This window comes from Falco rusticolus, chromosome 10, assembly GCF_015220075.1.
Source record: "Falco rusticolus isolate bFalRus1 chromosome 10, bFalRus1.pri, whole genome shotgun sequence".
NCBI classification, from domain to species: Eukaryota; Metazoa; Chordata; class Aves; order Falconiformes; family Falconidae; genus Falco; species Falco rusticolus.
In genome coordinates this window covers 21,241,898-21,264,927 of record NC_051196.1, presented here as the reverse complement: position 1 = coordinate 21,264,927, position 23,030 = coordinate 21,241,898, and the positions used below count along the sequence as shown (strand labels likewise).

The following is a 23,030-nucleotide window of genomic DNA, read 5'->3' as shown; positions in this document are numbered from 1 at the left end:
TCCCGTCAGCAAGCACCGGCTGCCAGGGCCGCCCCGACTCGAGGCCCCACTGCGGGTGCCCGCCGCGGCCGCACACCGGGGCCCAGCTGCCTGCCCCACCCCGGCGCCGCCGCGCTTCAAAGGCCCTTTAGTGGCGACCGCGTCGCGGCCGCGCCCAGCCTCTGGCAGGAGCCGCCCGCGGCGGGGGGCAGGGCCGCGCCGCAGCGGCCGCCGCGGGCCGCAATAACAGGCTGCGCGGCCCGAAATAGCGCAGGCGGCCGGGCAGCCTGTGCCCACAGCTGGGCGGGCCGCGCCTCAACAAAGATGGCGGGCGGGACCGCGGGCCGCCCTCCGCGCATGCGCCCGCCCGAGCGCGGGCCGAGCCCCGCGCAGGCGCCCTGTCGGCGGGCCGGGGTGCGGGCACAACGCGCATGCGCGGTCCCGGGGCCGGGCGGCGGCGCCTGCGCACTGCAGAGGGCGGGGCGGCCCCGCGCCTGCGCACCGGCGGCCCGCGGTCCCGGCGCAAGATGGCGGCGGTGGGGCGGGCGAGGCGGAGGTGGGGCGGCGGCGGGAGACGCAGCGGTGCCCGGTGCCTACAGCCCCCGACCTCACGCCCAGGTAAGCGGCGCACCCGCGCGGCCGGGACCTCCCCTGGCGTGGGAAGGGGTGCGGCGGCGGCGGGCGGGCGGCCGGCGGAGGGGAGGCGGCGCAGGCTCGCGGCCGCCATCTTAGAGCGCGGCCGCCGCCGCCGCTGCGCCTGCCCCGGCTGGGCTGCGCTGGGCGCCGCGCTCCCGGCGCCGCGCCTGCGCGCGTCCCGGCGGCTCCTCCCCCGCGGCGCGCCGTAACGGCCTCCTGTCTCCGCAGCGGCCCCCGCGGGCCAGGCGCGGGACGTCCCGCTATGAGGATGCGGCCCCTGCGCGCCAGCGGCGAGCACGGAGCGACGGCCACGCGTCCCGCCAGGCAGCCCGCCACCGTAAGTACTCGCCTGCCCGGGCGCGGGGCCGCCCGGCCTCCGCCCCGCTTAGACCGCGGCCCCGGACTCCTCCCGTCCAGCCTGCAGAGTTGCCGCCGCCGCCGCCTCCGCTCCGCACTCGCTGGGCCCGTGGCTGCCCGCCGGTCCCGGCCCGCCGCGCCGAGGAGCTCCGTCCCGTCAGCGCCTCCGGGAGGGCAGCCCCGGGAGTTGTCGCCCCGCTGCCCGGCAGCACGCGTCCCCTCGGCAGACACGGCCCCTCGGTCCCCAGCGTGCTGGCCGCCTGTGCGTGCCGCCTCGGGAGCTCCGTGCTCTCCTCGGCCCCGTCCCACCGGGCCGGGCGCAAGGGCTGGCTCTGGGGACAGGCAGAAGTACCGCTGGAAGGAGGCGGTGGCCTGGTTTCCAGCCTCCTGAAGCCGCCGTGGCTCTGGGATGAGGGAGAACCTTGCTGTGTCCCAGGGGTCTGTCGCTGCTCTCCTTTGTTCGCATTTGCTGTTGTCTTGTATAAAATCGTTGCCTTGCTGAAATGGAAACGAATAATGATCCTGTTTGCTGTACCTCTTTACTTTGTGTCTTCTTCCACCTTGCTGTGGACTCTCTGGTTGTGCTGCTGCTCCTAGGTTGTAAGCTCTCTGGGCAGGGACAGCGTTCTACTATGTCTGTGAAGTACTGTATGCATTGCCACGGTGTATAAAAACAATACCGTAATCACCATAAAATGCTTACTCTGGATCCCTTTCACTGTCGTAAGTCCCAATACTAGTTACATACAAGTAGAGTTGCTTCTGTCAGGATTCCTTTTAGTTTGCTTTTTTCCTTTTCCCAGACTTTCAGGGTACTTGGATTTAATGCTTGTCAAGACTGATCAAGTGAAAAAGCTTCTTGTCTACTTCCACCGTTCTAGTTTATCTGTAAATGAGAGAAGGCAAAAACAGTGAACTGTATTTGACGGCTGTTTTGAGCGGTCGGTGGTGAAAAACACTGGCAAGTCGCTGCAGCCGGTGTGTGCTATCCAGTCTAGGAAGATCGCAGTACCCAGTGCTCTCCCTAACTTCTTGAAATACATCCTTGGCTCACTTTGAGAGGTCTGGTCCTGTCAGTACATATCCGTTCATTACCAGTGTGTTGTCTGTGTAATGTGCAGGACACATCAGCAACTGCATGTGCAAATATCTTGTTGGTCTAAGGAGGAGGGGCCAAGCATGTCCGTCAAAAGCTGCTGCACCTGCAGTGCTGCCCGATGGGGCTCCTGCCCTGCAGCCCTGGGGCCCCTTGGGCTCCGGCGTGCTTCCCTGCACTGAGAAACCCCAACACGAGGCTGAGCTGCTGCCGCTGGCTGGGCTAACCTCACTGCCTTTCTGGCAGCTAGCTGAAGTGAAGTGATTGTAGAGGGCACGGCGGGGTTGGAGTTCAGGAGGAAGCGCGTGAATAAACAAATATTGCACAATGCTGACCTGCTGAGGCAATTAAATATTCATGATTGCGTTGGTACACTCTGTAGCAGACACTTTTGCCTGTGGGCTTGGTTATTGTCTGCCTAGTTCTGAGCCGAGACTGAAACTCCAGGCTTTTGCGGTGTCCCATACTTTTCCTTGCTTGCCCCGACTGGAAGGATGGAAGCATCTTCCAAGGTGCTGAAACGGTCGAGTTCCTCAATGCATCACACTGATTCCACAACCCATAATATAGACAACTGAGCTAGTGCCTGCTAATTCTTTGTCGTTTTCTCCTGCTGTTCTGCTCTTCTGAAATAGTCAGCAAGACTTTTAATGGACAGGAAAGGGAACAAAGGTGAATAAATCCAAATTACTTAGCCTGCAAACCAAGCCAGAGGTTTTTATTTAAGAGATGATGATAGACAAGGGAGCCTACTGCTGAGGCTACCATAGTGTTCAGTTAAAAAACACACTTTGGTATACAAGATTGTGCTAGTGCAGCCCTAATTTTGGTGGTGTGTAAGGCGTCTCTGAAGGCCTGATTAGAGTTAAATAACTGAGGTAGACGGTAGTTATTTAAAATGCCTTGTTTCCCTGCCAGTTCATGGCCCTTGTATTTAAGGCTGCCAGAGAGGAGCAATCTGCAGTGCTGTTTCAGAAACTTCCCCAGGGGGAAAGAATGGTGACTAAGAGAGGAAAAGCCTGGCTGTTTCTGTCCAGCTGGCCACATTAAATTATGATTAAGAGTAGCGTTATTGTTTCAACAGACCTTCTTTTGCATAACTGTTATTATGCAAATGAAAAAGTACCAAAGGCTAAAGCAGCCTGGCTGAGGCCTTACGGCTAGTCTGGGCCTGGGATGTACTGAGGAAGGTAGTTCAGGAGTTCCTAACTCCTAGCCTGTGGTCCTCTGAGCCACTGAATTTGTTACTAGTGAAGCAGTAGGGCTGGTTTACGTAGAAGTCTTTAAATAAAGGTCTTTTTGTTTAAATTGTGTGTAGTTATGTGTGTGTAAATGTTGATGTAAACTGTGTCAGAGGATAGCAGATCAGATACGACTAGTGTTAGTGTGGCAGAAGGTGGTACGTGTTCACAGAAGAGTGTTATTTTATTTTTTTATGTTCTCAGTCCTGATGTATGCGACCAGATGCTGTACTTTTAGGAGAGATCTAGCTGAGAAGTGATTATTTTGAATGCTGGCCTTAAGAACTCTTTGGCGACACCATTTAAAGCTCAGCATTCCTCATAGCTAGTTGTATCTGGGATAACAGGTATTTTTCAGGGTTTAGGAGCTGTTTTGTGTGTTTTGTGCTGGTTCAAACCCTGTTTTATTGTCAGAATGAACTTGTAGTGCTACAGCTGAGTGGGCCAAGTGGATCTGGGATCTTTCCTGCCTTAACACGGATTTTATGGCTCTCTTGTTTTCTAGTGCGGTTGCTGAGAAATGGCCAATGAGAATCACAGAAGCCCTGCAGAGGAAGCCTCTCTCATGAGTCACTCACCTGGCACCTCCAACCAGAACCAGCCCAGCTCCCCCAAACCTATGCGACTGGTACAGGACCTGCCAGGTACCGACTCTGCTTTTGGGAAGGCCCAGCGCAGGGTTCCGCAGGGCCCTGCTAGCAGGGGAGAGAAGGTGAAGCGAGGCCACTAAGGAAGGCTAGGAACAATGCAGATTTCAGAATGCGCTGTGACAGTAATGGGGACCTGAAGGGCAGGGCTGTTGTTCAGGACTGCTCTTTGACTCTCTCACTGTCTTCTCAGATGAGCTGGTGCAGGCTGGCTGGGAGAAGTGCTGGAGCAAGCGGGAGAATCGCCCCTACTACTTCAATCGCTTCACTAACCAGTCTTTGTGGGAAATGCCAGTTCTGGGACAGCATGATGTCATTGTAAGTAAGCACTCTTCTCAAGGGGCTGTGCCAATATGCAGGGGCAGATGCTGTGGTCTTGTGGACTTCAGATTGCACATGTGGGAGGGTCTTTCTACCTTCACAACTCCTTGCTAAGTCCATCATCTGGCTTGGTTCCGATGAAATGTTCCTCCTTCAGGTGCACACTCAGGTAGTGCTGTTTCAGGTGTAGCACACTGCTCAAAGAACGCTCAGCCTGGGGGAGCTGTGCTGCATTTTTCTCATCTAAGTCTTAAAAAAAAAAAAAAAAAGCATACAGACACAGGTCTAGAAGAGAATTTTTTAGCTTTCTGCAGGTGTGAGTATTGGTGTCCTTATTTCCATCTGTTTGGGAGCGAAGAGGGCTTATTGCCTTTGTTTGGGCCTCTGCGGTAGCAGCTGATGAATTAACGTGTGCTGTTGTTTGGACACTCATAGTCAGACCCTCTGGGATTGAATGCAGCTCCGATGCCACTGGAAGGTGGGATTATAGATACCTCTGTGGAGAGCAAGCAAAGGAAGAGGAGATTCTCTGAGGAGGTTCCACTGAGCGGCAACAGTGTGAAAAAGCCCAAGGTGGGTCTGGTGCTGTGAAACAAAAGGGCTTAAGGATGTTCACACTGAAACCTAGGGGGGCTTGGGAGCTTGGACCTATTTTTTTTAACTGTGCAAGGTCAAGTCACCCTAGTATAACTCAAGCTGTGACAGCTGACACTCCGAAAGTACAAAAGTGGAAGCAGACTCGGGTCCTGCCAAGTTGCCGTTTCTCTCTTACAGCCTGAGGTGGAGTTTGGGAGTTGGGAGATAACAGTTGATGACTCAGAAATGTGGTAGCTTGCATGTCTGTGTTAACTTATGCCAACAGCAGGCCAGATACCCCCAGCAATTGCTCAAGCACATCCTGAATAGTGTGCAGGTGCAGGATTGTTAGATATATGGGACTGCTTCCCCTTTACCTGTCTCTGTGGAGCAGTAATTAATCTTTTACACACCTAGGCGGATGTCCCAGGGAACCCAGCTGCTCAGCCAGTCCCCAGCTCTCCCAGTATTCCAGGAACCTCTGTTTTGAAGGCATGGTGTGTTTCACCTGAAGATAAACAGCAGGCAGCTCTTCTACGACCAACTGAGTGAGTTGCCTCCAGTTGTCTTTAGTTCTTTTCTCGGTGGTATATTAGAGACACCTGGTTTTCCAGGTGTCTTTGAAGAATCTCGGGGACGTAACACTCCCCTATATCTTTGCAAGGAGTCTAGATAGTTCCATTTCCTGGCTGGTGAAAGAGCCCAAGGAAGCATCTTTAGAAGTAATATTTGATAATTAGCCAATGATCTGGCCATCCTGATGACATTTGTTTCTGCCATAGAGTATATTGGGACCTGGATATTCAGACAAATGCAGTGATTAAGCAGAGAGCACCATCTGAAGTGCTTTCTCCACACCCTGAGGTGGAGCTGCTTCGATCCCAGCTCATTCTCAAGCTGCGGCAACATTATCGAGAGCTCTGCCAGCAGCGAGAAGGTGCGTTTCTATTGCGCTCCCCTTATTCACGTTTTTAATCCCGCAGTACTGTGGTGTTCTTCCTTTTGGTTTATGTCTGCCTTGTCCGTGTGGTCTCTTTTTGTGACAGCTGTACTCGGTCACATTGTTGGTTGTGAACTCATTAGGCAGAATTCCCATGTAGTGATCCTTATCAGAGCTTCTGGGCATCTCTTTATGGTATTGATTAGACCCTTCTTCTGTGCTTCTCCAGGGATTGACCCCCCGAGGGAGTCCTTTAATCGCTGGATGTTGGAGAGGAAAGTGGTCGATAAAGGGACAGATCCTCTTTTGCCGAGTGACTGTGAGCCAGTAGTGTCTCCTTCCATGTTCAGAGAGATCATGAATGACATTCCCATCAGGTACTGTTCAAAGACAGGGCACCTTGCTGGGATGTTTTTGTATTGGTCTGGTCCAGTGATTTAGCTGCTGTGGTTCTGTGCTTTTGTGTTATACTTTTACTGATGAAGTGATAGGGTGCTGGTGATCTAAAGCTCAGGAACTGGATCTGGCCTCCGTGCCTGCCTTCGTGGCAGATGTGGAACTGATGCATGTGAATTTGAACTTACTTCAGGTTATCCAGAATCAAGTTCCGGGAGGAAGCCAAGAGACTACTCTTCAAGTACGCTGAGGCTGCAAAACGGCTGATAGAATCCAGGTGGGAGTTCCTCTTCCAGTGCTGTCACGTTCAGAAAAGAGGAAAAGGTCATAAGGATTTTCAGAGGGGACTGCTGCATCACACCTTATTCAGCATTGGTCATAATCTTACTGAGAAAAATCAGGGGTAGGAACATACAGAAGAAAAACAATATAGTGCCAGAGATGTCTTTTGATAGTAATGTTACAGTAAAATCTATTGTTGAGAAGCTGAATGTATGCAGAGACAAGTGAGAATCTGTGAAATACTGGACATGGAAATGACTTCTGTCATTTATCCCTGAGAAGAGAATGAGTGTTTCGGCACCCACTGCTCTTACAGAGCAACAAGCTTAGCGTGGTGTTTTATTATACCATGTATGATTTTTTCTGACAAGTTCTGCCACAGGACAGAACTGAGGAAGATAGCCTTGTGGGGAAAATAAAAAGCTTGTTAACAGGGTAGTTTTCTCAGAGTCAGAAGCTCCTAGCAGTGGCTGTATTTGGAAGTGAGAGGCAAGATCAAAACGGACCATTTCCGTAGTAGATAAATTCTTTATCTGCCTCTCCTATTGCAGAGCGGACAGCAGACAGCTAGAGTGTGTTTTGGAGCGAGTATGGCAGTCCCTAGTCATAGAAATATTTGGAAGCACCTTCCGGAGAAGGCCAGGAGGGGAGTGACAGGGTAGGGCCTTGAGGAAGTGTCAGCAGCTGTGTTCCCCCTCTGACAAAACCCTTGTGCTGGGATGGAATACGTTGCTGTGCAGCCGTGGCTTATATTTTGCTTCTCTGTGTTGTGCAGGAGTGCTTCACCAGACAGCAGGAAGGTGGTGAAGTGGAATGTGGAGGACACCTTCAGCTGGCTGCGACGGGACCATTCGGCCTCGAAGGAGGACTACATGGTCAGTATCCCTCTGCTTGTGCAGCTGAGCGCAGGGAGCCTGGGCAAGGATGGAAGGAGTGCTGGGGCCAGATAAAGGTCCTTCTGGAGAAGGCTGCGATTGCTTTCCTTTGCTTTGTGAAATGGGAGTGACAGTGGCGTGGAGACTCTGCACACCTCTGGGGAGTCCAGTGGCAGGTTGTGTGAGGAACTCTGGTTCTCTGGTTCTGCAGGACCGCCTGGAGCACTTACGCAAACAGTGTGGGCCCCATGTGTCTGCTGCAGCAAAGGACTCCGTTGAAGGCATCTGCAGTAAGATTTACTACATATCCCTTGAATACGTCAAGCGGATCCGGGAGAAGCATCTTGCCATACTCAAAGAGAACAATATATCTGGTATGCAGTCAGCTCTGAAGAGCTGTAGGGCTACAGCACTGCAGCATAAAAGCAACACACTCTGGCCTGTCCCCATTCCAGTAGCATTGTTTGTTGGGAGGGCTGTTCTGAGTCCGGGGAGTTGAATTTAATAGAGTCAGAAATAGCCAGCCCAGTATACGTTTTAGCTGACAGTCACACAGCGCCTATGCAGTGGGAAGGTATTTTCCAGTACTGTTACTGGGTGTAATATAAAATATCCTAAAAATATGATTTGTCAGGATTAAGTAGCCTGTTAGGAGCTGACCACACTGAACAGGATGTTAGTTCATTTCCCTGGACCATGCTTTTTTGCTCTGCTTCTTCGTGAATTCCTGAGGACAGCTGGCAGTCCCCTTCCTAATGCCTGGCGCCCTCTCCTCCTTCTCCTCTGCCACGTTTCTTGGGTTCTGAGCACCTTCTTCACCCCTCTGCCTCCCAGCGCGTCACTATGCACCCTTCTTCCTTTCCTGGCAGAGGGTTCATGTTCATTGATCTTTTCTCTGTTCTTTCTTCCTAGTTTGTATCTGTACTGCCTCCAGTCAAATTTTCCTTCTTCCATGGTCCCTGCTTCCTTCATCACACCGTTTTGTAGTCCTTTTCGGGTCCTAGCTTTCCTCAGACTCCCATCAGGTCCCAGCGCCTGCCTTTTGCTGCTTGTTTTTGCTGCTTGTCTTCCCACTGGATTTAATCCGTGATTCCTTCTGACTGATCTTCCCTGTGAGCTCTCTTTTTTCCCACTGAAGCTGAGGCTAAGCTGCTGCCCGCAGTGGGTAACTACAAGGTGGCAGGAAGATTCCTTTGCCTCCTGCAGTTGGCAGCCTGGGAATATTTATTGTGCTTTGGATGAGTTTGGGGCAAACTGAAATAATAACAGTAGCAACAAGGGGAGTGTTCTACTTGCCTGGAATGTGCCTGAAGATGTGGGATGGTTGTGTGCGGTCTCTTGAGTCTGCTGTGTTAAGAGGTGGGGAAGTACTGTGAAGTGAGCCCTCTCTATGCTTTGGCAGAGGGTGATGGAATTAATTTGGGGAATCAGCTCTGAACCTAGGGAGCTGCCTATGAGATCTGTGAAGGACTATCACAGTGTTTGGGGGGGCTTCACTCTGCCCTTTAGCCCTGTTCCTATCGCTGCGTGTTTTGAGGTGGAAGAAAGATCTGTCCCAGGTGTCCTTGGATTCTAATGGGCTGCCTTTCTCTTTATTTTCTGTAGCTGAGATAGAAGCTCCTGAAGTCCAGGACAGGCTCGTATACTGTTACCCAGTGAGACTGGCCATCCCCTCCCCACCACTCCCCAGCGTGGAAATGCACATGGAAAACAATGTGGCATGTGTGCGGTACAAGGGGGAGATGGTGAAAGTGAGCCGCAACTACTTCAGCAAGCTGGTAAGGGCTGACTGCCAGTCCTGTGTGACTGGTCACAGACTGCTCTTTAGTGGGAGGATTCCTTTTTTCTTGCCCTCCAAGAAGAGGGACTGTGCAGAGGCAGGGAGTGCTGACCAGGCAGAGGCTGTCAAACATTGCCCGAGTAGCAGCAGAAGTGAGGACAGCTACTTTCACCTTAGTCAGGGTCAAGCTTCAGCTGAAAATATTTACAAGGTGTTGCACGTGTGCTTTGGATGTGTACTGTGCTGCAAGAACAGTTGTACTCCCAGCAAGGCAGCCCTTGCTGAGAGACACTTGCTGGTGTGGTACGTTCATTCACGCCGGTAAAGAGCTTGCAGTTCACTCGCATGGTAAAAGCAGATGTGCTGACAAGCCTCCATGCAGAGCCCCACCTGCTCCCATTGTTCAGTGTTCCTCTCCACGTCATGGTATGTCTGCGTACTGTCTTAACTTTGTTGAATCTGTTTGTGGTTAATGGCTGGGCTTTCTCTTCCAGTGGCTTCTCTATCGGTACAGTTGCATTGATGACTCTGGTTTTGAAAAATTTCTGCCCAGGGTTTGGTGCCTTCTCCGTCGATATCAGGTACTGTCTCATCACAGTTGTTGTACATCAGAAAGCCTTAGTAATAGTGGGGACCTGAAGTACTTGTCTTTGCTCTGGGGGGTGTCCGCAGCTCTGGGAGTCTGATGCAAAATAGGGTTTAAACTGGGTCCGTTGTCTGCTCCCAGTGTTTTGAGATAGGGCTGTGGTCTGGGGAGCAGTTGTGATCTTGACTGGAGACCTCAGTGGGGATAAAGATAAATTTTTATGAAAGAAACCTTCAGTAGTTCTTGACCGTGAGGGCCAGCTGAAGGTTCATGGGGGCTATATGTGAAAATTGACAGTTGGTTTGTGGGGCCTGAGTTGGATGAAATATCTAAAGAGCATTCTTGGGTACATGCAGGGGACCTACATGAATTTGAGAAAGGACGAGGGGGCCCTGCATACCTAGAGGAGTAGGTGCATGGACGTGTGGCCCTGGGTCCGTGGTCAGTGGAGGGAGCAGCAGGAACAGCAAGTGCAGGCACGGCTCACCGGGGTTTGCTCTCCTCAGATGATGTTCGGTGTGGGTCTGTACGAAGGAACTGGTCTGCAGGGGGCACTTCCTGTGCACATCTTCGAAGCCCTCCACAAGCTCTTTGGAGTGAGTTTTGAATGCTTTGCCTCGCCCCTGAATTGCTATTTTAAACAGTACTGTTCGGCCTTCTTGGATACAGACGGGTATTTCGGATCCAGGGGGTGAGTCTTACGTTCCGGTGCCCTTGCCGTGTATCTGTGTGGGTGCATGTATGTGCAGTGCCTCAAGACAGGCTGACGTGTCTGTGTCTTCAGGGCAGCGGCCGGTTGGTTGTGTGATGTCTGCTTAGAAGGGTGTGTACTTCAGGCCTGCCTAAATGCAATGAGTGGACACAGACTGGCTGTGAAACTGTCAGGGCTGTGCCGTTAGTCCAGTAGTGGGGCTCTGGTCCCTGAAGTAATGCAGTTTATAGGTCTGCCAGTGCTTCCTCTTGTTCTGGAGAATGGGAGACTTGGGCCCTCAAGCAGCCAGCTTGAATCAGCAGTCACCTTCAGTGGCTACAGGTGGAGCGTGTCCCCAGTGACTGGTCCCACTGTTGGATGCAGCAGGCCCTGCACGCTGGGGATTCAGGCTTTCTGAGAGTATGACTGCTTCTTGTTAGCAAATGGATGCTTTTTAAGGTGTGAGAGTTAGAATGCTAGCCTCTCTGATAGGGATCTTTGCCTTTTTCTTCCAGCCCGTGCCTGGATTTCTTTCCTGTAAGTGGCTCTTTTGAGGCAAATCCTCCATTCTGTGAGGAGCTGATGGATGCCATGGTCTCTCACTTCGAGGTACGTTCGCTCACCAGTGGGGTTCTTCTGAATGGAGCTGTGCAGTCAGTCCTCTCCTCCCCACTGCTCCTGCACCCTCACAGCAGGGCTATAATGCAGAAGGCAGAGGACGGCGACTGCTGCGGCACCACTCTAGAAGCAGAAGTGTTTCCATGGAATATGGAAATGTCCATACTAGACATGCCATTGCTCAGCCGGCACTGAGATTGTTCATGTTCTTCTTGAACTAGAAACTGCTGGAGAACTCCAGTGAGCCTCTCTCCTTTATTGTCTTCATCCCCGAGTGGCGGGACCCTCCTACACCAGCCCTGACCCGTATGGAGCAGAGCAAGTTCAAGCGGCACCAGCTCATCCTTCCAGCCTTTGATCACGAATACCGCAGCGGGTCTCAGCATGTCTGCAAAAAGTAGGCCTTTTTCTCGGGTCCTTCTGGGAATGCGTTTCTGAAGCTGTTTGACAGAAATATCCTGTCCCAAGCTGAAATCAGTAGGAAGTAGGGAGCAGGCAAGGACAAATGCAGTGCATAATCGCTCTGGGTTTTTAAGATAGTCATACAGAGTGTTGGGAATCTCATGGCCATCCAATGACTACCAGGTTATTTCACTAACAAAAAGCTTGTGAGTGGCGTATTCCTTGGGTAAAGTCCAGTGTGAATAGGTCATACATGTGGTGCTGCGGTGATCATCTGTGCTCCTCTGCCAGCCCTCTGATCTGGTGATCCAGCTGAGCAGCGCTTCTGGGGCTGCCAAACGCCGCAGCAATTCGTTGTCACTTGGGGGGAAGCAGAAACAAGGGTCAGGCAGGATCCTGGTCCTCAGCAGAGCAAGCTGGCCATTGGTTTGCTGTTTAAGCAACAAGTTCAAGCAACAACTTGTTTGAGCAACCAGTGCTTAAACACTTAAGTTCTCTGTACCTGATTAAGACTGATGCCTTGCTGTGATGAGTCTCCTTCTGGGACAGTGGTGACGCGGTGCACATACATGCTTGTAGAGCGCTACGTGGCTATGCAGCATCAGTGCTTCTCTGAAAGTTCACAAGCCTTTGCCTTTACTCAGAAATGCCTGATGCTGCACTCTGCCTGCTTTTTTCCTCAGAATGAGAGAAAAGGACGGAGATGAATGCTTGTCCTAAACATGACACGCAGTTGAGAGGAGGGGTGGGTGCTAGGAATCGGGTCTGGGTGGCAGTTCTGTGACTCCTGGGTGGGTGCTGAGTGCCTGTTCTCTTCCCTTGCAGAGAGGAGATGTACTACAAGGCCGTGCACAACACAGCCGTCCTCTTCCTGCAGAACAGTGCGGGCTTTGCCAAATGGGAGCCCACGCCGGAGCGGCTGCAGGAGCTTGTTGCAGCCTACAAGCATTCAGGCCGGACCCTCAGCTCCTCCTCCTCATCGTCCTCCTCGTCGTCGTCCTCCTCCTCCTCCTCTTCCTCCTCCTCCTCCACAGCAGACAAAGAGCGGGAGCTGGGCCGGGAGCAAAGCAGCAGCCGGGAGACTAATCCCAACTAAGGTGCAGAGGTGCGAGGCAGCAGGGGAGGTGCCAGCGGCCTGAGGAGGCTTGCTGGGGCGGTGGAGAGACTGCTGGCTGTGCAGCACCGGCCCGGGGGACTCTTGCACAGCAGCTCCACGGCACCTGCTTTCCTCTGTGAACTGCACACTGCCCCGGCCCAGGAGTGCTGGGGAGCACCCGGCCGCCGGTGGGGAGAGGAGGCTGAGCTGCGGCCCCCGCCGGAGGGCAAGGGAACGCAGCGTGGTACAGCAGGAGGAGCAGGCAGCCCCTTCGATGCCAGAGCACCAAGGGAAGGGGCAGCCAGAGCTGGGATGCATGCATGGGCGAAAGGACGGCAGGACAGATGGAGGGACGGATGGCAAGTGCAAGTGCTCGGCGCGCAGCGCCACAGCTGGAGGGGCCCCAGCAGCTGGCCACAGCCTGGCGCCGGCAGGAGAAGGACGGGCAGAGCCCGGGGGCTCCTGCGGCCGGACTGGCACCAGCACAGCTCCGTGTCCATAGTGTAAATAGTTCTGTCCGTGGCGCCCGTGCTCCCCGCAGGGCTGCTCCCATTGCATCCGTGTTCCTTTCCCACATGTGTGAGTCCCGTGTTTGCCGACGCTGTGTACCGTTTAGGGGAGGAGCAGAGAAGAGGAGTTTCTTTGGTGTGTAAAGACGTCTTTGCAGCTGTTTTGTAGTCATTGTGGTTTTTATGCGGAGCCTCTGGGCTTTATTTAACCTCCTTGGGTTTTGTTTTGTAAGGATTAATTTAACACCGCTAACCATTTTATTACTTTTATCAAGAAGAGCAAAGTCTATTTTTGATTTCTGTTTCCTAGTTCTTAGGAACATTAAAAACCAGCATACAGCTCTGCCCCGTGTCTGTGCCTTTCCTTCTCTGTTGGCTAGGGGCCTGTGGTCACAGCCTGCTCTTGCCTCTGGCTGAAAGGTAGAAAAATACTGGTTCTTTCTTTTGCTGGGTTTTTTTTCCCCAGAACCCTCTGGCATCTGACCCTTTCTGTGCTGCAGTGCCCTGCTGGTGAATTTTTTTTCTTAATGACCAGCTTGGACCCCCTAAAGCAACCTGACCACAGTCCTCATGGCTTGTTGACTGCAGCTGCAGTGAAGAGTTTGGCTTTCTCTTCCTTGTACCAGCCTTCCAAGAAGTGCAGGCAGCTGTCCTCGCCCAGAGCCTCTCGAGGGCAGGGCAAGTGAGCTGCTTCTTGCGAGGTCTCTGCTCCAGGGCTCTCAGCATTTCGGTAGCCCTTCAGTAGCCCCTCATCCCTGCATCGGGGAGGCGCGGGACAAGCTGTGTTACAGGCCCAGCCTCTTCAGTGTAGAGCAGCAACTGCTGCACTGCTGGGAGAGCTTGCTGGGCTTCCCTGCAGTCAGTCCACAGCGCTGCCCGAGGGGATATCCGTGGTGAGGGGGGCAGATTTCCTGGGGGTTGATGCACCGTGTGCTTGAAGTACAGACCTTCCCCGGCTGGTCTGGTCTTGCTTCCACTTCCCGCTGTTGATCTCACCCTGTCCCTGGCTGCTGGATTGAATCGTTCAATACCACCTGTCTCCTCTGGCCTAACGAGGTGAGGATGGCTCTGGGGGTTAAAAGTCGTGGTAGTTCTCTGACCCCGCATTTCTGGAGTTTGGGAATTTCCCAGCTTTACCCCCTCTGCCTCCGGACAGGCTGGCAGACAGCATGGAAGCCAGTGTTCCCAAAGGAAAATGGCTCTGGGGCAGGTTAGCATTGCTTGGAAGCCTTGCAAGACTGCATTTTCAGGCACAGATAAAATGGGCTGTGAGGTTTATTAAAAGCCGGGAGATGAGAAAGTGCTGCGAGCCCTGGGTCCGTGTTGTGCACGTGCTGCTCTGCAGCTGGCAGCATCTGTGCTGCAGCAGTGCCGGTGCTGCTCTGTGCTGGGCAGGATCAGCTCAGCCCCACAGGCTGCCTGCTTCGGGTACCTCCGCAGCTCTCCAGGAATGCTTTCAGCAACAGAGACGAGGAGATCATTGATGTCCTTTGAATGACACTTGGGACAGCTGGGAACTCTGGCAATGAGCAGCAGTTTTTATAAAGCCTTTTTTGCCTTTTACTTAACGTCTTGAGCCAAGGCAGACACCTCCTGAAGTGCCAGTGACCAAAGACACACTGATGTTGGGAAGTGTCAACAAGTCTTTGGTCAGTCTGCCCTCACTGAGTCCTTTGCCTTGCTCCCTCAGGTGATGACCAATTACCTTGTGAAGTATTTAATTGCTACAGTGGAGATGCAAATGACCTCAGTGGCCATGAAGCCCCGTGGTGTGGCTTCCTCTCTAGAACATCTCATTTATCCAGACAAAGCAAGAGAGGATAGAAGGGGAGCATCAGGATGGTCACTGCGGCTTTCATGGGTGCTCCTGTCTCCAGCACTTCTCTTGAACAAGTGAAGGGGATGGGTCCTGAGGAGGAGGACACCAGGACCACAGCTGGGAGCTGAGCCCTGGCGGCAGCAGTTCATGGGCTCAGCTCCAGAAGAGCTCAGGGACAAAGTGGCAGGTGGTGAAGGGTCCCGGTGAGGCTGGAGGGGATGGGGGCACATGGCTGGGGCAAGGAGCAGGTTCTGCTCACAGGGCTGAGCTGCCAGATCGCAGAGGCAGCGAGACGGGCCAGCACAGCCACCCCTGTCAGCCTGGTGCTGAGATGGGACATGATGCTTCCCACCGAGATGCTGTGGCAGCCATCCCACAGCGCCTGGGGCTGCTTGCTGTCCAGCCAAGCTGTACCAAGGGTGCAGCCAAGGGCAGTGACCAAGGCTGGGTCAAGCTCTGTGAGGGGCTGCAGTGGTGGAGGCAGTGGGGAAGAGGCGGGGGTACGAGCAGGACTGGGGGATGAGGTCAGTGGTCCCACTGGTAGCCAGATGTTGCCTGGTCCCCTAGAATAAAAGCTCTTTCAGACTCTGCCAGACCTTGACAATTTGAACTGAAAGGCCCCTCGCTAGCGCTGCTCTGGGCAGCTCCAGCACAAGTGGCTGCTGCAGCACGGGCTGGGGCCGCTGCCCAGCACTGCGCGCTCAGGGTGCGGACAATAATTACCAGGGCAGTTCACGGAGCTCAGCAAGTCCTGCGTGGAGAAAAATAAAACCCAACATCATTTTCTTGTTAACCAGCGCAGACACCCTGTCCTGCACCCCAAAGGGACTGAGGGCAGCAAGGTGTGACCCCGTCACTGATGAGGGGCTGGAAACCCCTGGCAGCGCCTGAACTTAGGTGTGTCCCCAGGTCGGCCATTGATGCTTGGGGTCCCTGCAGTTGCCCCCACAAGTGCTGCCTCCTGTGGTGGCTGGCTGCTGCTCTGCCTGGCAGCAGGCGGGAGGTTTACCCTGTCAGTGCTGGGGAGGAATCAGCACTGCCAACCTGCCTGCAGCTCTGGGGGGTGGTGGTGGTGGTGGTGTCTCTGCTGGCTGCTGCCCCTCAGGGCTGCTGGAAACACCCCTGCGAGGGCTGCAGCCTGGGTGAGGGATTTGGCATGGGCTGGGGAGGTGCAACCTGTGGAGAGGGATGTGCCGAGGGCTTGGCATCACCCAGCTGGCATCTGCCAAGAGCTGCGGCCCCCAAGTGCCCTTGGCCCTGGCTCCCTGGGGTGCCGGAATGGGGTGAGGTATCCGGGCACATGCTGGTGGTGCCGAGCACGTCTCTGCACCCCTTGATCCCCCATGCTGTGGGTGATGTGCTGGGCTCCGGGACAGGTTGCAGGGCCCTCCCTGTGAGGCATTTCATGCCTGGAGCATCTTCTCTCCCTAGGGCTGAGCAGAAGCCACCCATTCCTACGGCAGAGGGTCTGCCAAGTGCTATGGGCCCCCCAGGACCCTGCTCTGCGGCCGTGCTCTTCCCCAGGCTGGGGGCTGCAGGGCCCCAGGGGCCGCTGCCTGCAGCCCCCAGGGCAGGGAAAGAGCATCCTCAGGACTGCCTGTGAGCAAAGGGGCTGCAGGGAGCCGAAGCGACCTGCTGCAGCTTGGCAGCAGCCCTGGGAACCCTGACCTGCCATAGCAGGGCTCTGCACAGCACCGGCACCGGCTGGCTGAGCATCCGCCTCCCACTCCGCGTTGCCAGGCCAACGCCGCGGAGGATGCTGGCAGCCCCTGCGCCAAGGCTGCCTCCGCAGCGTGGCGGGCAGCGCGCCCCACGCCTCTCCATGGGGCACAAGCCGCCGCCGGCACCCTGCCTGCCTTCACGGACAGGGCCGCAGCCCGGCCCACCGGGGCTGCAAGGCTGGGGACCGACCCACGGCTGCGTCCCACCCAGGAGCCCCGGCGTGGACTGCAGGTACCAGGGCCACGGCCTAGGATGCTGCTCGCCCTGCTGCTGTGGGTGGAAGGGGGGCGGGGGGCTGCAGGGCAGAGGGTCCCTGCAGCCAGCAGAGCCCGGTGCCCAGAGCCGGCACTGCCCTGGGGAAGCTGCCCGCACGGGGAGGGACACGCTGCACCCGGGACACGGGCCCTCACCCCGCAGCCCGTCCCCTGGGAAAGATGTCTCCCTCCCACCCGGACACGGCGGCCGCGATGGGGCCGAGTCCCAGCGTGGCGGCACCAGCTGGTGGTCGCAGCCAGGCTGTGCCGGCCCTGGGAGGGGGCTGCCGCCTGTTTCCTGCTCCCCTGGCCCCGCTCTGCCACCCAGCCCCCGGGGCTGGCCAGGACTCTGCCCGTGGGGTGCAGCAGGGCCCAGGAACCTGCCCCCAAGCCCTCGCTCACGGCAGCTTCCCTCTCCCCCAGCCTGGACAGCCACCAGCCAGCCCTCCAGGAGCATGGCCCAGCAGGACAGCAAGCAGGGGCCTCAGACAATGGCACTCGTGGCCCCCGAACTGGAGTGCAAGATCTGCTACAGCCGCTACGATGCCCGTGCCCACCGACCCAAACTGCTCCACTGCGGCCACCGCCTCTGTGCCAAGTGCCTCTGCAAGATGGTGCCACTGGGGGATGCGTCGCCCTGCCAGCTCCGCTGCCCCTTCTGCCGCCAGCACAGCCCAGTGCCCGGTGGGGACGTGCAGCAGCTGCAGGACGACGGCGAGGCACTGGCATTGCTGACAGGCCATGAGAAGACCAAGAAGCGGGGTCCCACCCGATCCCCTGAAGTCCTCCTCTGCCCCAGTGTGCTAGAGCCCTCACCCGGCCCTGACTGCCTGGTGGTCACCATCCTGGAGGTGCCGGAGGATGTGGCCCCGCCGGAGGGCCTGGGCAGGCTTGAGGTGGTGCGGCTGTACCGCCCTGCCAGCCTGGGCACACTGCCCTGCCACGGCCCCGGGCAGAAGTGCCACTCCTGGGGATGGCGAGCCGTCCCTCGCTTCATCCTGGGTGTCCTCTGCCTCCTCTACTTCAGCTCCCTGCCCTTCGGCATCTACCTCCTGCTCATCGAGCACCACAGCCTGGGCATCGTTCTGGTCAGCCTCGTGCCCTCCACCCTCCTCCTCTGCATCGTCTACAGCCTCTGCCAGTGTCTGTGTCGGGAGGTCTTTGGGTTCCCCCACTCCTGATCCTGCACAGCTGAACGCCATGCCCACCCTGGGAAGGCTCTGGGTGCCTTGGAGCGTTGTCCTTTGGGGTACGGGTGTACCCTGACCCATGGCTGACCCACAGCATGGAGGTCTACTTGGACCACGGGGAGATGCTCAGCAGCTGTTGCCTTCCCTTGCAGAACAGTGCGGGCTTTGCCAAATGGGAGACCACACCGGAGCGGCTACAGGAGCTCATTGCAGCCTTCAAGCATTCAGGCCGGACCCTCAGCTCCTCATCTTCCTCAGCTTCCTCCTCCACAGCAAAGAGCGGGAGCTGGGTCGAGAGCAAAGCAGGAACTGGGAGACTAATCCCAGCTAAGGAAGCGCGAGTGCTCAGCACCCAGCGCCGCAGCTGGAGGGGCCCCAGCAGCTGGCCACAGCCTGGCGCCGGCAGGAGAAGGACGGGCAGAGCCCGGGGGCTCCTGCGGCCGGACTGGCACCAGCACAGCTCCGTGTCCATAGTGTAAATAGTTCTGTCCGTGGCGCCCGTGCTCCCCGCAGGGCTGCTCCCATTGCATCCGTGTTCCTTTCCCACATGTGTGAGTCCCGTGTTTGCCGACGCTGTGTACCGTTTAGGGGAGGAGCAGAGAAGAGGAGTTTCTTTGGTGTGTAAAGACGTCTTTGCAGCTGTTTTGTAGTCGTTGTGGTTTTTATGCGGAGCCTCTGGGCTTTATTTAACCTCCTTGGGTTTTGTTTTGTAAGGATTAATTTAACACCGCTAACCATTTTATTACTTTTATCAAGAAGAGCAAAGTCTCTTTTTGATCTCTGTTTCCTAGTTCTTAGGAACATTAAAAGCTGCCATACAGCTCTGCCCCGTGTCCGTGCCTTCCCAGGGCTCCTGGTCCCCTCCACCCTCCCTGGCCAGCTTCCCTGGCCCCGCTTGTCCCGCTGGAGTTGCATAGAGCTGTCTGCTGTGAGCCCAGCCCCGGGTTCAGGGGGGCTCGGTGGGTCTGAGCCTGGTCCTGGCAGTCAGTGTCACACTCAGCGAGTGGATGGGCAGTGCCGCTCCCCTGTGTCCCCCATGTGCGGTGCTTCATGCATGTCCATGTCCCTGCACGTCCCTTCCTGTGCTGCCATGTGACACAGCGCTGTGACAGCTGTGATGGCCACCCCAGCCCTGCGCCCCATGCATGTGTGTGCCCCACAGGTGACCCCAGACCTCCAGGGAGGGGGAGAGGGAGGAGGCATCAGGAAGGCCTGGAATTGCCTGGAAACGCTGTGGCTTATCCTCTGCTGAACAGGGGGAGCCCCCGCTGGGAGCCCCAGCCAGTGGTGGGGCTGGAAAACACCCTGCAGCCTGACCAGGTGCCCAGGAGGGTCCCACTTTTGGCAGTGTGGGGATATGGCATCAGACAGAGGGGGTGGGCAAGGAGCAGCCCAAGGGGCTTGGGGTAGGACCTGCCCTGCTCCTGCGGGCAGCACTGGCAGTGGAAATGCCTGCAGCCCGCTGGCATCCCCGCATCCCTGTCAGCATCCCCAGTGGCACTCCTGCATCCCTGCTGGCACCCCCGTACCCCCGCTGGCATCCCCACCAACATGCCCACTGCAGACAGGCAAAACCAGACAAAGGCCCAAGACAAAGTGACATTTATTAGCGCTTCGTGTCCCTCCCTGCCCATACTGCCCACTCTCCTCAGCCAGGCAGCTGCCTGGTCCCACGGCCATCTGTCCTTCCCTGCCCAGCCGCAGGGCTGTCCCTTCCCCACAGCCACAGCCCTGGCCCCCACCTGCCCTCGGGTAAAGGGCACGGCCGCCCCAGCCCTAGCCCTGCTCCAGCACCGCCAGCACCCCTGGGGGGCACCCGCTTTCGCCGTGGGGAGATGCCAGAATAGCCGCCACGCTCCAGATCTTGGGTTTCTGGGGCTGCTTGCCCTGCCCAGGGCCTGGTCCCACCTCGGAGCTGCTCCCACACCCATCCTGCACAGGGCTGGCGCTGGGGGCAACACCCAGTAGGGCCCCCTCGCCCTCGCTGTCCTCGCAGTCTGAGGTGTCGCGTGGAGCCCAGCCCGTCTTGTTCTCCTTCTTGAGGCGCCGGCGGGCGTTGGCGAACCATGTGGAGACCTGGGTGAGGCTCATCCGGCTGACCACAGCCAGCATCACCTTCTCCCCCTTGCTGGGGTAGGGGTTCCGGGGGTGCCGTGCCAGCCAGGCCTTCAGCGCCCCGGTGCTCTCCCGCGCCGCTGCCACCTTCGCCCGCCCTGGCTCAACGGGCAGCCCCAGTGGCACCTCGTAGGCGGGCGCGACCTGGAATGGGCAGAGAGCTGTCAAGGCAGGACAGGGCAGGGGTACCTGTGGCTGGAGAAAGGGGTCTGGGGGATGTGGGGGCTCGGCCCTTTGCTCATGGGAGGGGGCAGAAATGGGTCCTGCCCCTCCTCTCCCTCTCCCATGCCCAGCACCACACGCCCCAAAGTGCCAGGGGGATGGGGGGGGACACGGGGGGGGGGGGGCGCGCAGGGGACCCGGGACAGTAGCTCCCCAACCCCAATCACCCCACGCAGCCCTGTCCCAGTCCTGCGAGGGGTCCCACATCCCGATCCCCCAGGAGTTGCAGCGCAGCACTTACCAAGGGCGCCAGGAGGCTTAGAGGGGGCGGCAGCAGGCTGTAGCCAGCCAGCACTGGGCAGGGGCAGGGGCAGGGCCAGGGCAGTAAGGCTTGGGGGGGTCCCCGCAGGGCTCCCCACGGCCCCCCGCAGCCCCCTGGATCTCGGCCTGGGCTCCCCTCACCCCAAGGAGCTGCCATGCTGCAGGGAGAGGAGCTGGGGAGCTGCTCCCGGGCGTTTTATAGCTGCCGGGGTCCGCAGTGACTGACAGCTGATTAGGGGGTATTAGCACCCACGAAAGCGGCAGCAGGGATCTGGGGCAGCCGCTGCCTCCCCCTCTCCTGGCTATTGCCAGGCAGGGACTGACAGGGAGCATCCTCCCCGCCTGCCCACCACCAGCCGGGACGTGGCCAGGACCCACGCCAGGACCCCGGCACCCCCCAGTCCCCCGACCCTGCATGGCCCCAGCACAGCCTGCGCAGCCCCCAGTGATGGGGTGCAGTGGCACCAGGGGCTGGTGCATGGGGCCCACGGGGAGGCCCACAGCCCCAGGGATGCAGCCCACACAGGGATGCACATGGGACATAGCATACCCAGGGCTTTACTGCAGTGCCAAGAGCCATCGGTCCCCATCCTTGACCCCAGCCCTGACCTGGCTCAGGGGCAGGGGTCGGCAGAGCCTCCCACACTGTGGTGGGGTGGGCTGGAGGGTCAGGGGCTTGCAGGAGAACTTGTGCACGGCCTGGCAGGACGTGGGAGGTGCAAGGCGCTGCTCCGGAGCCCACTCCTCCTCCAGCTTGGCCAGGTCCTGGCCCCAGCGCTGCCATGCCTGCAGCTGGGGTCCTGTCTGCAGAGGGGCGCAGGGGAAGGGGCCCCACAGCCCCAGGGATGGGCGAGAACCCTTTGCCTGGCTGAGGACTCAGCCCCGCAGGCACTGGGGCGTTCTGCCTGCTGACGGAGCAGGGACAGTGGGCCAGCAGGGCAGCGGTGGGCAGTTGCACAAGGGGCCCCAAGAGCCTGCGACCCCCCAAGCCGGCCAGCTCCTGCCTCTGCGCCTCCCCACTAAGACTGGGATTATCCCACAGGTTGTATCCGTCATTAAATACCGACTAATAACGCTCTCAGGATATTAAATATGTAACAAACCCGCTTAGCGCTGGCTGGGGACGGGAAGGAGAAGGTCACTGGTGCTAATGAGCCCTTGCTGCATCCCTGGGCTCCCCGCAGGCCCCCGGTAACAGCAGAAAGACCCAGGGACCAGATGCCAGTACTGAGGGAACCTGAGACCTGCTGTGCCCCATGGCCAGAGCCCTAGCAGCACCTGGAGCTCCCCATATGCAGCAGACAGGAGCTCCAGTCCTGTGCTGTGGAACATGGTGCTCGTGGCAGCCCCAGGTATGGAACTCACAGGGCAACCAGGATGCCTGTGCCACTGGCCGGGCCAGACAGCTGGGACCAGCCCTGGCCACAGCCTCACAGCAGCCCCGTAACCTTGTCCCCACAGGACTCCTCCAGCCCTAATCGGTGCTGCCAACGAGGATCCGCTTTATTAGATAATGGAGCTGTAATCTAGGAAAGCGCCTGCGGATTGCTGTGGTGTACCTTAACCCTGCGCGGCACAGCTGGAGAGGGAGGACCACAGCCAGCCACCAGCACCGTGGATGGACACAGCTGGACACCAACCGAGCCACGGCCAGACAGGCACAGCCACACAGTGGCACAGCTAAGCACAGACCAGGCAGCAGGCAGATGTGAAGACCATGGGACACAGCCACAGCCAGGGCAGAGCCACAATCAACTGTGGCTGCTCCCCCAGGGGAATGCAGGGCCACCCGCACGCTACGTCCCTGGCTGGGCAGGATGGGCACAGGGTCCAGCCCACACCAGCCTGGGTGCCCAACGTGCAGGCAGGGTGCTGCCCTGGGGCAGGGGAGGGGCCGCGGGCACCCCCAGCAGCTGTGGCAGGAGGGGGCCGCCAGCACTTTGGGCAGAGCACCCACTTTGTGTTCATAGCACCCGCTCTGCGCTCACAGCGCAAGCCCCCGCACCGTCCCTGGCCCCTGCACGAGCCCGGCCGAGCGCCCAGTGATCACACCGCAGCAGTCCTGCAGCCACGGAGCTCTGACCTCACAGAAGCTCTTGCTCAGGTTGGGTGGTTCCAGCCCTTTTTCCCCTCCGCAGATAATCAGTTTAATGCAAAAGCATAGAACTAAAACTCTGAGATTATAACAGCTAATCACATGTAAATACTTCCAGACAATCCGCTCAGGGAGGGGCAGTGTGTGTAGTTTGGGACAGAGTTACATGGGATTTAGGCTGTTTACCACTCGATTAATTTCGTGCCCAACCCACTGCTATACCAGATGCCCAGCTCGCTTCCCAGGACTCAAGGTCACTCGGGCAGGAAGAAGCGGATAGTGCAGGGCAGCTGCCACCAGCACCAGGCTTGGGGATGCACACAC

At 57.3% G+C, this 23,030-nt stretch overlaps 3 protein-coding genes across 4 annotated transcripts; 2 read left to right on the top strand and 1 right to left on the bottom strand.

Annotated features, from left to right (window-relative positions):
• Positions 1-843: 843 nt before the first annotated feature.
• PCIF1 (phosphorylated CTD interacting factor 1) lies at positions 844-13,373 on the top strand. Of its 2 annotated transcripts, none has more exons than XM_037402094.1 (16): positions 844-952; positions 3,815-3,953; positions 4,150-4,274; positions 4,713-4,850; positions 5,271-5,401; positions 5,636-5,790; positions 6,023-6,170; positions 6,383-6,466; positions 7,247-7,346; positions 7,558-7,720; positions 8,952-9,124; positions 9,621-9,707; positions 10,219-10,403; positions 10,919-11,012; positions 11,243-11,418; positions 12,249-13,373. In XM_037402094.1, the coding sequence occupies exons 2-16, from the start codon at positions 3,830-3,832 to the stop codon at positions 12,517-12,519; spliced, it is 2,154 nt and encodes a 717-aa protein (XP_037257991.1). In that variant the 5' UTR covers positions 844-952; positions 3,815-3,829; the 3' UTR covers positions 12,520-13,373. The 2 variants fall into 2 exon arrangements, with proteins under 2 accessions (XP_037257991.1, XP_037257992.1); XM_037402095.1 differs by lacking the exon at positions 844-952 and adding an exon at positions 1,511-2,034.
• Positions 13,374-16,614: 3,241 nt separating this feature from the next.
• On the top strand, positions 16,615-18,655 carry LOC119154511 (E3 ubiquitin-protein ligase RNF182-like). Its single transcript, XM_037402122.1, has 2 exons — positions 16,615-16,800; positions 17,247-18,655. The coding sequence occupies exon 2, from the start codon at positions 17,279-17,281 to the stop codon at positions 18,002-18,004; it is 726 nt and encodes a 241-aa protein (XP_037258019.1). The 5' UTR covers positions 16,615-16,800; positions 17,247-17,278; the 3' UTR covers positions 18,005-18,655.
• Positions 18,656-19,599: 944 nt separating this feature from the next.
• LOC119154513 (iroquois-class homeodomain protein IRX-6-like) lies at positions 19,600-23,029 on the bottom strand. Its single transcript, XM_037402125.1, has 2 exons — positions 20,592-23,029; positions 19,600-20,272 (listed from the first exon to the last, which is right to left on the bottom strand). Exons 1-2 carry the CDS (start codon positions 20,766-20,768, stop codon positions 19,790-19,792), a joined length of 660 nt encoding a protein of 219 aa, XP_037258022.1. The 5' UTR covers positions 20,769-23,029; the 3' UTR covers positions 19,600-19,789.
• Position 23,030: the final 1 nt, after the last annotated feature.